The sequence below is a fragment of the Hylobates moloch genome, unplaced genomic scaffold (genome assembly GCF_009828535.3).
Source record: "Hylobates moloch isolate HMO894 unplaced genomic scaffold, HMol_V3 SCAFFOLD_12, whole genome shotgun sequence".
NCBI lineage: Eukaryota > Metazoa > Chordata > Mammalia > Primates > Hylobatidae > Hylobates > Hylobates moloch.
The window spans coordinates 88,269,877-88,284,226 of NW_026652287.1; the positions used below are offsets into that span (position 1 = coordinate 88,269,877).

General features: G+C 34.5%; 1 protein-coding gene across 2 annotated transcripts in view; it reads right to left on the reverse strand.

Moving 5' to 3' along the window:
- Positions 1–14,350, reverse strand: part of KITLG (KIT ligand) — a 90,375-nt gene that overhangs the window by 18,812 nt on the left and 57,213 nt on the right. Inside the window, exons 4-6 of one of the 2 annotated variants that reach the window (XM_032170871.2) lie at positions 9,666–9,836; positions 7,309–7,465; positions 6,509–6,592 (exon numbers count right to left, since the gene is read on the reverse strand). In XM_032170871.2, the coding sequence (XP_032026762.1) occupies positions 6,509–6,592; positions 7,309–7,465; positions 9,666–9,836 (412 nt within the window). The remainder of the gene's footprint in view (positions 1–6,508; positions 6,593–7,308; positions 7,466–9,665; positions 9,837–14,350) is intronic. The other variant, XM_058425886.1, reaches the window with a different exon arrangement.

A 14,350-nucleotide genomic window follows, 5' to 3' on the forward strand; every position in this document is an offset into this window, starting at 1 on the left:
AGGAATTTTAATAATACTACTTGTAAATAAATCATTTGGCTGTTTGTGGTTCTCCTTGAAGGCCAATCTGCTGCGGCCCCCATTATCTATTGGGATTGCTGGTATGTAATTACAATAGATTTACTAAGTAATTACCTCCTTAAGAGGCCATAATCAATGTACACAGAGAGAACAAATAAATTAATTAAGATTTTGTCCTTAAAATCCAATGGAAAACTCTAACGAGTTAGGAAGATGCTATGGAGAACTCCATTATCTGCGTTGGGTCAGCCAGATGCCCTGGAATCAAAGTAGCCAAACACCATGTTCTTCCTGTTCTATACAAAGACCAAACCTAAGTCTTGAAATTCACCACTCAGACCAAAGGAAAGACCAGACTCAAAAGCAAACAGCAGCTTACTAAAGAGTGAGATATTCTGGAATTTGCTACCTAAAACCTTTCTCAGGCAGAAGGACAGCATCTAAGGAAGGTGCTTCAAACAAAGCTGTGTGGGAGACCTCACTAAAGAAAGCTCAGACTTGCTCTCTGAGAGTGCGGTGACTACCATGTTGACAGTTCCATCCCTAAGACTGTGAGCCAATACACAATCCTGGAATCTGACTAAGACACAGCAGCAATCTTCCTGCAAGAGAAAGGGAGGGAGAGAAATAGCAAAGACCGGATGGCGGGGCGGCAGTGGAGGGGAGGGTTGGGGGAAGCGCTCATAGGTTACTGAGCTCCACCTCCTATAGAGGTCAATGTTACCTCACTTTTTTTATTTCACTTATTCATGCGTGGGGCTTAAGAACCAGGCCTTTGGTCCATCAGGGATACTACGGTCCCTCTTGCAGGCAGACAAAACTTTATCAGAAGAGATTTGCTTATACCTCCAGGGAATGACTTTCAATACTTTCCACTGCAGCTATCGAGTAGGAATCAATGAGATTTGAATTGTACGCCTCAAGGCCCAAATGAAGGGTATTTGGGGACAAAACTTAAGCTGACAACAAAGTTTTGATTTTATGCAAAGATAGCCTGCAGAGAATCTGTGTGGAGAGGAAGCACATCTGGGCAGGATTTGAATAATCCCAAATTCCTGGGTTATTACCATATTAATTGTATCTCCTTATTACCAAAACTATCCACTGTCCAGAAATCTTGGGAACTGACTTGTTTCATTTGACTAATAATAACTAACATCTGTAGAAATATAGAACACAAAGAATTGTGCCATAATTTTGCTGAACTTCTTTTTAGAGTGAGCATTTTTAGGAACACCATGCCTGTGACATGGTTATCTTGGTGCTTATGAAACAAGCAAATGAGTATTCTTCCTTGATTCAGATCCAGAGCTCACTAAAGGTTCAATATAATTACTGATCCAAAGTCTTATTGCATCTCATTGTTCTAGTACTTAATGATGAACTCTTACAAGACATCAGTTATGTCTCCAAGCACACGTGTACTAACTCACTTAAAACTCACAGAAACTCTTTGAAGGAGGTATTATGATCTTCCATTGGACCGAAGAGTCAACAGAGTTTAACTTGACTGGTATATGAGTCCAGGAAGGTTGGGTCAAGACTATTTCTAGAAAATGTATAAGGTAATGTCAAAGTTAGGATTTCTTTCTCTATCATTTAGGTACTGTCTGCAAGAATCTCAAACATAAAACATCTTTTAAACATTCTCTTTGCTTATCATAAAGGATATTACTGTTATGCTATAAACATAATTCCCTTTGGATAACTAGTAGGTTTGTATGTTATTCCACTATCCCATGACTTTTCCTTACACACTCACATCTCTGTAATAAGTTTTCATATGCCCTGGTCCTCTGACATGGCCAGCTTTTGAGTTATCCCTGAAAACTAGCATGCTTTCTTCAAATTTCCCTAACCCTTCTCCCAAAAAACAGTCTTACCCCCTTTGTGCTACAACTAAAAACATTTGCATAATTCTATTATGATACATATTGTATACTGTACTATGAGTATTTTATTTACGTCTGTTTCTCTTAGAATGTGAGCACCACAAAATCTTGTCTTGTGCATAGGTATTTAAGTGGCATATTCATGAGTGACATCACCTAGCTAAAGGTTGCTGACAATGCAAGACTCAAAATTTTTTAAAAAGGAAGAAAAAAGAAACAGTGAACAAAAAAGAAGGCTGTCCATTCATCTTGCAATTTAAAAAGTAATCTCAGATTCTGAGGCATGGGATTGAATAGGTATTTTATATTTAGTTTGTCTTTTAAAATTAGTAGGAAAGACTTTTGTTTCCAAACACGATGGTAGCAGACTAGCCTTTCCAACCTAAGTAATTATAATTCTGGACAAATTATGAGGCAACTCTTTTCAGAAATTAACGAACAGCAGCACAAATGTGTAATTCGCGAGACAGGGAATCCACACTAAGTGAGGCTCATGTTTGCCCTGGCTTTCTGGCTTTCAGCTCTCCTGTCTGGGGTGCACTTCCAGATTGAGGTGTGGAAGACAGAGTCCAAGCAAGGACCAATGGCCTCACTAAGCTAGGGAGTCAGAGATTGAAGTTAAGGGCTGCTGATGCAGCTGGAGTTTCTAGATCTAGGTTATTTGGAAGAAGGGAGCTGTGCAAAGAAGGAGCATCAGAAATCTCTAGATGAATCTCCTTAAGTTACTGGTCCAATAATAAGCTGTATATGCACTAGTAGAGAAGTCACAAAACCTGACCAAAAAATAAAATAATAAAAAAAAATAACCAAACACCAAACTCGTGGGAAGCTATAATCTTAGTAGAGGCCCTAGCAGTCACAGAACAATGGCGACAAAATTGTTAAGACAAGCAATATTAGAGAGATTTTCTGAGCACTTTACAGATATCTCAGATATTCCATGCCTTAGCAATAAGGCTACTTTTCCTTGTACCCAAGAAAGTTTAAAAACAAGGCTGGGAGAAAAGATAAACCTCATCTGCTAGTATTCGAACCTCCTACCAAAACACAATTCAATAGCCTCTAAAGAAACTCTATAGAATCTGAAAGATATTCAACAGCATAGAATTCGTAATATCCAGCATATATTAAACAATCACTAACCATTTAAAAGGAAATGTGACCCCTAATCAGAGAGGAAGAAGTCAATAGACACAACTCTGAGATGACCTATGTGTTGAAATTTGGAGACATGAACTTTAGAGAAGCTATTATAATTATGTTTAAGTGACAAAAGAGAATTTTTTTTTTCATAGTGAGTATGCAGATGGAAAATTCCAGCAGAGAAATATAAAATACATTAAACAATTAACTGGACATTCTAGAACACAAAATAAAAATTTATAAATAAAATAATTCACTGGATGAAAAATTCAGCAGATCAGAGATGGCAGAAGAAAAGGTCAATGAACTTGAAAGCAGACAAGTAGAAATTACTCAGAAGAACAGACAGAAAAGAGGATAAATAAATGAACAAAACTTCTGTGACCTATGACACACTAGCAATCTGCTAATACATATGCAAGTAGTATCTCAGAATGAGAGGACAGATAAAATGGATTAAAACATTTGAAAAATTTATGGCTATTTTTTCCCTAAATTTGAGGGAAAACAAATATATAGATCCAAAAGCTTGACAAATCTCAAGAAAGATAAATACAAAGAAAACCACTCATAGGCATATTCTAGTTTAACTGTTAAAAAGGAGAACACTTTGAAAGAAGGCAGAGGAAGAAATGACCCAGTACATACAGGGAAAAAATAAGACAAATGGTGGCTACCTTTTTTATTTTTTTCAGAAGCAATAACTGCAGGAACACAAAAGTGATATTTTTAAAAGACTAAAAGAAAAAAAATCCTGTTTACCCAGACTTCAATATCTAGTAAAAAGTACCTGCTACATGGAAGACAAAACAAAGATATTTTCCAATTAAAAAGAAAAAAGAATTTGTTGCCAGCAGATCTGTATTATAAGAGATGCTAAAGAATGTTTTTCAGCCTGAAGGAAATTAATACCAAATGGAAACTTGGACTGACAAGAGGGAATGAAGGGTACAGGAAATAATAAATATGCAGGTTAATCTAAAAGACAATATATTTCTTCTTCTCTTACTTTAAAATACGTATGACAGTTCAAAGCAATAATTGAACTGCATTGTGTATTGTAGACTGTATTGTGAAATTTATACCTGATGTAGATACGTTAATATATGTCAATGATGACACGCAAGATGGGTATGGGTAAATAAAACTATCCTGTTTCAAGGTTCTTGTATTTTTTTCTCAAGTGCTACAATAGTAACTCTAAGTAGAATATTACAAGTTAAAGTGCATACTTTAATTCACAAAATAATGCAAAAGGGTGCTGTTGAAAAGCCAACAGTAATTAAAATTAAACACTAGAAAAAAATAATTAACCCAAAAAAAGCGCTAGAAATAAGGAACAGAAGGTCAATACACAAATGCGACAGATAAAAAACAAGTAAGAAAATTGGGGATTAAAATCCAACTATACCAATGATTTATTACATAGAAATAGATGAAGCACTCTAATTAACAATCAGAGATGCACTAAATAAAATAGTGAAGCCCAAGTGTATGTTGTCTACCAGAGATGTACTTTAAAAATATAGACAATAACTGAAAATAAAGGAAAGCCAAACATATACCATGAAAAACAGTAAGCATAAGAAAGATTTGCTCTAATATCAGACAAAATAAACTTCAAGACAAAAAGCACTATCAGAGATAATGAGGGATATTTCAGTAAGATTAAAAGGTCAATTAAACAGGGAAGATCTAACAATAATCAATGTATATGCCCATAATAATAAAGCTTCAAAATATATGAAGCAAAAAACCCAAAACCAAAAGGAAAACCATACAAATCCACAATCAAAAGTAAATATTTTCAATTCCCTTTTCTCAATAATTAATAAAAATTAGACAAAAAGTTTAATAAGGAAGGGAAGATATAAACAACACTATCAACCATTTTGGCCAAATTTGAGTGCTGCATTCAATAGTTAAATAACATACATAAAATAGTTTCAGTACATTTCAAAAAAATTATAGAGTATGTTTTCTGACAACAAAATTCATAGACTAGTAACAATAAGATATATAGGAAAATCTCAAACTTTTTGACATCAAACAACGCACTTTTATATTATCCATGAATCAAAGAAGAAATCACAGTTAACAAATATTTGGAAAAAAATAATAAAATCACAACACAAAAATGTGCGAGGTGCAGCTAAAGCAGTGTATATAAGAAAATGTATACCTTTAAGTGCTTGTAATTAGCAAAAATAATTTAAAATCAATGATCTAATTTTTCCACTTTGAAAAGCTAGAAAAAGTGGAGTAAATGAAACACAAAACAAATGGAAGGAAATAATAAAGATTAGAAATCAATGAAATATAAGCAGAGAATTTAAGAAGACAAAAGTTGCTCCTTTGAAAATGTTAATAAAATCCATAGTTAGTAAGAAAGCCCTTAATTGACTAACACACAAACAGGGCTCTAGTCCCTTTTTGACACATTTTAGAACTGATATGCTATGTAATTCAGAATTTTAGGTTTCAGAAGATTCTGTCCTGCACATAATGTATAACATATACTATCCCCAGTGAATCCTGGGTAGCATTCTGTAATCAAATACATTAATATTTCATTAGTAAAATATATATTCACTTTTGGAAAGATAAATAAAGACTATAAATAGCCTCAAATCACTTCAGGTCAGGTTTTGGTGGCAAAAAATTCCAAAATAAGTAAATTGTATTTTAGAGTTTTTTTTTTTTTTAATGTTCTGCATTGTAACAAGCAATTACGAATTAGTAATAAGTTGCTTACTTCTTTTCACAGATAGGTCTTCTAAGTCCCTGAACAAATGACAGTGCCCCATTTATAAGTCTTAAGAGATGACTTTTTTAGCTTAGATCACAAGATGGCTTTTTTTCTTCCTGCACCTTCCATGAGGCTAGAGAGTATTTAGTAAATACAATAAACTTTATAATGACCTTTGCCTGGATTTTCAAAGAAAACTGGGTTATTGGCCAAAGAGGACAGAAATTTCAGAAAAATAAGCCTATTCTCATCAAGCATATAATTCTGTAGTAAAATAACAAAATCATCAAATTTCCAAATGCGCAATAGTATATACTGATATACACAAATCTGAAAATATCTTTGGAATTCTATACAACCAGCATTTATACACTTAATTTTAAACTTCCATTTTTGTCAGACATATTCCACACAGAATATATGTTAATGATTCAACAAAAGGCATAAATCATGTTTCTAAAATTAATTTTATGTCTTATTTAAAATAACCTCAACAGAAAATTTATTGGCCTAATTCTCTAAACATTATCTCCAGCTCTAGGGAAATTTAATTCTACAAGTCTCAGGAAGACCATAAAAGGAATAACAGTAACAGAACAGTATCAATAGTAACAAATGTAGAAGTTTCCTTGAAAGCCCATGCAATACTCCTATAGGTGCTAATTGGAGCCATGCATGCATTAAATCAGATATATGTACTTACTATTACTGCTACTGCTGTCATTCCTAAGGGAGCTGGCTGCAACAGGGGGTAACATAAATGGTTTTGTGACACTGACTCTGGAATCTAAATAGAAAGCAATAATGTGTCAGTGTTATATGGTGATTTGTATGAGTTATAGAGTCCCTGAAAGGTGAAGTGCAATACCAGATTACTTGCCAGGTCTGTTTCCCAAGTCTAGAGTATTCAGATCCTATTTATTTCATACTGGGTCCTACTATTCTATTTTACTAAGAAATTCACCAATATCACCTTGTGGAACAAATACTTACTGAATAAATATGTTAATAAATACAAATAATGACACATTGATGGTAATTTCTCATTAAAAAAAGAAAGCAATGAATCTAGGTTTGTATTATAGGGACCCAGTGAAGGGAAAAAAGAGTCTTAATATAGAGTAACTGGGGAGGATCGGAATTTGTGACTTAGAGTTAGATCCTTAAGAAAAAAATTTGAGAAAAACATTAAGTAGACTGGAGGTACAGAATAATATAATTGTAATTACTGGCAAATATTAGATGAGAAAAGGTATGAGTGGCCATCTCATATATTGTTTACTCACAAACAGCTCACTAATTTGAAACTGATGAATATTGCTTTGGGTTGGAAACCAACAAATCTACAATCATTAGTTTCTTCTGTGCTATTGATACCTGCTTTTTTATTAGACGTACATGCACGTATCTTGCTACAGCTAAACTCAGAGGTAGATTCTTACTACATAGGGAAGATTTAAGTTTGTTGTTTACATTTGAACTGGAAATGCTTACATGTCTTACCTTTCTCAGGACTTAATGTTGAAGAAACCACGCAATCACTAGTTTCAGATGCCACTACAAAGTCCTTGAAGGCATCAATGGATCTATTAAAAATTCTAAAGAATTCTTCAGGAGTAAACAGCCTGGGTTCTGGGCTCTTGAATGATTTTTTTAGATCCTAGAAGAAAAAATAGGATTACATTTTTCAAATAGTCTTTAGACTTAACTGAGGTGAAGATAATAGACTATAAATATGTCCCTCAAAGATTCAAGTATTTAGACTCTTACAACTAGCATTTTTAGATGGCTGTTTTAATGTATGTAATTCAGATTGGTAATGTAGGGTAGTGATCCCAGTGGGATCACAAGTTGAATCTGGGGCGGTGAACACAACATCATGGCAAAAAATAAAATAAAACAAATAACCTTAAAAACAAGCTGGGGTTATTTTTCTTTAGAGATGCTCATTAAAAACATGAGGGTTTATTTTAAAAAGACTCCTCTGTTACAAGAACTTCCAGTCTTTAGAAAAAAAAAAACCTCTACATAATGCATGCTCTAATATCCAAAAATTAGAAAGTCAGAAGATACTAAATATTGGCAAGGCAACTCATATACTGCTGAGATAATGTAAGTTGGTACATTTGATATTATCCAGTAAAGTCAGACATGTACCCATCCTGTGACTCAGAAATTCCATTCTCAGGTAAATAACCTACTGAAACTATTGCACATATATACCATCAGACATAAAAAAAAGTTTTTTTGCAGCAATATCTGTATCACTTATGTCAACCAAAAGAGAGTGGCTTAATAACTAGTGATATATTGAATTAGTGGAGTTCAATTCAAGAGAAGGTTAACTACAGCTATATGCTTTAAAGTGGATACATCTTCTAAACCTAAAGCTGAGTGAAAGAGGCAAGTCCCAAAATAATAAAAATGGTATGATTAATTGATATAAAATTAATATAAAATTCCCCAAAGCAAATCAAAGCTATGTTGTAGGGATACATAATGGATTATAAAGAAAAGTAGGTAACAAAAATAAACAACTATCTGTTACTCACTATGGACTATTCTAAGAGCTTTATATACATTAACTCAATCTCCAAAACAACTGAGAAATATCATCGGTAATCTCCTGGGTTCCCACCAAAGCGTCATGATTAGTAAATGCACATTCTTTGTTGTTTGCAGTGTTCTTCCCAACATCACCATTGACCTAACTCATTTACCTAACTCATCTTTAAGGCTCTAATGCACATGTTATTTCCTTTGTGACACCTTGTGTGATACACTCTACTTTTTGTGATCTCTACTTCTTTTGAATGCCATCGGCACACTATATGTGGTAGTAATATGAAACAGTGGTTAACACTATATTCTGACTTTGGAAATTAGAAAATAAAACAATACAAAGATCAAAGGTAGTGACTGGATTGTTAGTATGGTAATAATTATAAAATAGGAGAGTACAAATGGGATTGAAGTTGGGTCTTACAGAGTAGCTGGAATTTAGATGGGACACAGGAAAAAGCATTTAGGTATTAAGGTACAGAATCCTGCTTACAACTTTGAATTTAAACTTATAGAAGTCTCCTAAGCTAACCTTTGGCCATTTGAACTGTATACCAAATCAGGTCTCCTAAGCATGATTCTGCTATAGACACAGTGTGATGAAAAAACGTCAAATTTTATTAATATTTGTTTTGCTAGGTAGGGTGTTAAAGTACTCATGACAAATCACCTAATGTCGACCCTGTTAGATGAATTCTGGCATTGTCCCCATTTTAAAGATAAAGTGAGGTACAAAGAAGTTATGCTCACAAAACTCATTAGTGACAGAGCCAGAATTTAAATTCCAATACTTCACTCTTATTTTCTGGAGTACATTGCCTATTCCATATGTCATGCCCATATCCTGAAGTTGGTGATGATCAGTTATCCAATGACTTTGAGGAGCCAAAATGTATTCCTTTGTTGTGACATATGGGGTGATTACATTATGGATAAAAGGATATGTGTTTATTACAGACAATTTTCCATTTAAATGAACACTTGTAACTTAATAGAAAGGTTTCGAGGACTTCACTTATGAAAAATAAAGATAAAGGCAGGACTGATTTTGCATTGTAATGTAAGTAAGTTTTATTTTTATATTAGATGACAACATTTAAGTCTGAATGTGCACTTCAATATTGCAGTATAACTGCAAATACTTGTTTTCTTTGCTCATCTGAACAAGATTTTTAAATTTGAAGTTTATACAATCAAAATATCATAAATAAAGGTGCCTCATTTTCCCCAACAGCACCAAGAAGCATGGGTTTTTAGAGAAGGGTAATGAAAAATAATCCCAATGAACACAAAGTTACCTTAGATGAGTTTTCTTTCACGCACTCCACAAGGTCATCCACTATATTCACAAGTTTGTCTATGATGGAATAATTACTCAGACCTTCAGAAATATTTGAAAACTTGTCCAGAAGATCAGTCAAGCTGTCTGACAATTGTACTACCATCTCGCTTATCCAACAATGGCTTGGCTGCAAGATATGAAAAAGGAGACAAAACAGCTATTTTAATAAGTGCCATAAAACTCAGAGTACTCTTCAAAGCTATCGTTTTAGTTACTCAAGTGATTCTCCTGCCTCAGCCTCCGAGTAGATGGGATTACAGGTGCCTGCCACCACGCCTGGCTACTTTTTTATTTTTAGTAGAGAGGAGGTTTCACCGTGTTGGCCAGGCTGTCTCAAACTTCCTGACCTCAAATGATCCGCCCGTCTCAGCTTCCCAATGTGCTGGGATTACAAGCATGAACCACCGTGCCTGGCCAGATTTTTAAAATTAATATTACATTACTTAAAATATTGTAATAGGAGGACAGGGGCTATTGTAACAGGAAGAGAAGGGACTACTAGTGTGACAGGAGGACGAGGGACTCTTGTAACAGGAGGAGGAGGTTGTAAGTTTGCATACTTTATATGATTTTAACGTGTTATCTTTTCTCTTATAAAGATCTTTTAAGTGGAAACTCTGATGTAGTTTGAACTCTGCTGAAATGGTGCAGTGACAAAAATATAGCATTATTATTAGAAATAACTAACATTGAATTGGCTCATTAAAAGCACAAATAATTTAATACAACTTGTAACAAAAATATTGTACTCAGAGTAATTGATGTCATGGAAAATAAGTCAAACTACTAAGCTTTATTTCTCCATTTACCAATAGAATATCTCTGTGGGGAAAGTCAAGCCTTTTATTTATTTATTTATACTTTAATTTTTTACAGAGACAGGCTCTCTCTCTGAGTCCTGGGCTATAGTGCAGGGGTGCAATCCTGGGCTATAGTGCAGGGGTGCAGTCATGGTTCACTGCAATGTTGAATTCCTGGGCCCAAGTGATCTTCCCACTTCAGCCTCCCAAGTAGCTGGCACTACAAGGCACATGTTACCAAGTCTGGCTAATTTTTATTTTTTTTTATATAAATGGGGTCTTGCTTTGTTGCCCAGGCTGCTCTTGAACTCCTGGCCTCAAGCAATCCTCCCTCCTCAGCATTCTAAAGTGCTGGGATTAGAGGCGTGAGTCAATGCATCTGGCTCAAGTCATTTATTTATTATAAAGTATAGAAGGGACCACTTTATATTCATTTAACAGAACAGTTTTACTTAATATAATACAGCCAAAAAGGAAACAGGTTTATCTGCAGATAGGTAAGCCCCAATTCCTGGAACCATTAAATGTCACTCAAAACTTTTAGGATTGTTGGCTCTGGCTTCAGATAAGAAGGATAAACAAATCTCAACATGGGAATTTAGTTCAAGTGGCCATTTCAACTCGTCATAACCAAGTTCTCAAAGAATATGTGTTTCCAAAGTATGTGCAGAATAGAGTCTTTGTTTTGTTAAATCAATGCTTACTTCAAGCACATGCAAGTTCCTACTTGCATCATTATCAGGTCTCTTTCAAAGCTGTCAGTCTTTCCTTGGATGCTGAATTGCTCTGCAAGTTTCTCTCCTTTTAGGGAGTGATAATTCCTTATAGACCGTCAGCCCTATCAACAATGAACAGATTTCCTAGGATATGGAACACAGCATACACTGTAAATGCTATTTGAATAGTATTTATGTGATAGAATAGCTTTCACCAATTCATTCCGTTGAAATTGTGCAAATTTTTCTAACAATGAAATTCCAGGTATTAATCTCTTAGGACTCTATTTCCTTACTTTATGAATATGCTTGCCTACGATCTCTGGCAAGTAAGAACCAAAATCAAATTCCTTGTTTTGAATTAAGACATTCCTTTAGTTTCTGTGGTAGTTGTCTTATATGAATGGGTACTTTGTTCATTTTGCTTTTTTTTTGTGGTTAAAGTAGAAAATATTTTGTTGATTTGTTTCTTATTTTTAAGCTGGGGAATTCTGGGGTGCTTACTGCCACTTCTGTTGATCACTGTTTTCAACCGAACTCTATGTTTACATTTTATATTCTAGTTCCTATTACCCTACCTAGCTATTACCCTACCTCCTCCCATTTTCACATACCTAAATCAACAGTCTAAACAATCAACTCTTTCCAGTAAAATTTCCAACCCCGATCCTGTGCTTTCTTAGAGTTAAACCATGGAAATTCCACAGTCTAATCCTACTCTAATGTTTGCCCTTCTAAAGTCATGAACAATTTGTTGATAGTTGATATAAACTATGTGCCTACGCAGCTGAAAAACTGTGTATTTCTAAAACACTTGCAATCATGTTTCATTCATTTTTTATTTTTGCTTGTGCTATTGTTTCTTTGGAAAAGGCTGAATCATAAATTCAAAGTTCTATTTTTCAGTAATTTAACCATGTATATATTGGCTTTTAAAGATTCTTGAGTTTATTAAAGATAAAATGAAGGTAAACAGATAATATTAAATGTCAGTCAGTTTTGATCTGCCTGCTTGTAAGAGAGGAAACTAGTTTTGACTGGAATATCTAGCAATTTTGTCATTTTTAATTAAATATCGTCAATGATTTGCAAGGAGAATAAAACACAATGAACTAAGTATTTCATTTGTGAGGTGATAGCACATCTTTCTGTTTTTCAATTCCTCCACGATTATGATTATGAAATAAATGATTACAGATTGTCAAATTTACAAATGTACTTTTTCCTTTGCCTTGATAAATGACATTATCACTGTTTCTTATTTTTCAGAGATATTTTAAATTAAATAGTTTTATATAAATATTTACTCAATGATATTCATTAGAAGAAAGTAAGATATAATGTTCTCTCACTAGAAAATATAAAGCATTAAGAAAATTGACAGTCATACAGGATGTCAAAGGTGACACAAATGATGGCTTTTAAATTCCTGATGTGCATGTACAGTAATTTGATGCTTTATTCACCTGTATGTATAGTTTCCAAAAGAAGAAACATATAGATTCTGCTTTGAGTGTAAAAATTTTTTTCTTGACTCCATTCTCTCAATTTCTTACCTTCTTTCTTGATAGCTTCTGTCTTATGTTTTCTTGGTTAATTATAGCAGCTCTAGCTAGGACTACCAAAAACATGTGCTTTCTATCCCTATGTACTTATAACATGTATTATTCTAGAATCCAAACTGACTCAATGATATTGAATCAATATCCTTGGACTGCTAGCATCTCACTACCACTGACAATTCAGTTAAAAACTGTGAACTTCCTTAGGAATTTTAAAGTACCATGAACACCAAATCATGATCTCACTAAATGATTAAATAAAATATATAATTTAAAATGAATAAAATTAAAAGTATTGTAAACATAACTAGGAATATGACTGTTTCCAAAGACCAACAATAGAAATATATGCACATTCTAAGACTAAGCATAAAGTTTTAAAAGGTAATATATTAATTCCACAAAATATGTGATACAGAATCTCTGTAGTTCCAGAACCAGTAAATTTGAGAAACTGGCTGAAATAAACCATGTATTTTAAAATCATCCTGGGGATTTGCTAATTCTGGCATGCTTTCTCCTCTCCATCTCCTGCCTCATTCAAGAAACTGTGCTGGTTTATGAGGTGAAATAATTTGACACATTATTCCACATTGGTATTAGATGCACAGACAGTCTTTTTTTTTTTTTTGAGACAGTCTTGCTCTTGTCGCCCACGCTGGAGTGCAATGGCGTGATCTCAGCTCACTGCAACCTCTGCCTCCTGGGTTCAAGCGATTCTCCTGCTTCAGCCTCCCGAGTAGTTGGGATTACAGGCATCTGCCACCACGCCCAGCTAACTTTTGTTTTTTAGTAGAGATGGGATTTCACCATGTTGGCTAGGATCACCCCAGGTGATCCACCCATCTCGGCCTCCCAAAGTGCTGGGATTACAGGCGTGAGCCACCGTACCTGCCCCACAGACAGTCTTTAAAAGCAGTCATGGTAGGATTTATGGATTAAGAAGCTGAAAGTAGACAAAATAATACTATAACACTTCTTCACTGAGGCACTTTACACTACTTTCCATTTGGTAGCTATTCACAGAGAGATATCTATGTTCTTTCTTATAGGGCCTAAAGCTAGTATCTACCCAGTGAGAGCGTTCTTTTCACAGGAGTTGGTGAAATACCAATTAGAGATTCTCAGAGAGAAAAGCCTGGCTCATAAACGATGATGTTTCTAAGAATATTCACAAGGAGTATTCACCCAGCCTTCTAATCTGATTAATCTAAATACCAGCATTACCACCCAGTTTGTTTTTGTTTTACTTTCTTTAATTCGTGTCAAACTTCACTCTTGCTGGAATTAGACATATGCATGCCTAGGGCACAAAGCGTACCTTTCTGTTTGTGCTTTCAGCATCTACCTCTGGGATGAGCAATCAAAATCTAGAGCCATGTCATCAGAATCACCAGAATTTCAGACCTAGAAGGAATACTGAGGACCAGTCTCACCAATTGCATAAATGGGAAAATCAAGGCCTAGAGTAGTGAAGTGTCTCGTTCCAGGTTACATAACAAATTTACACAGAAACACGAGAAACCAGGATTCTCGATCACTCATTTTGTTCTAGCAGCCATG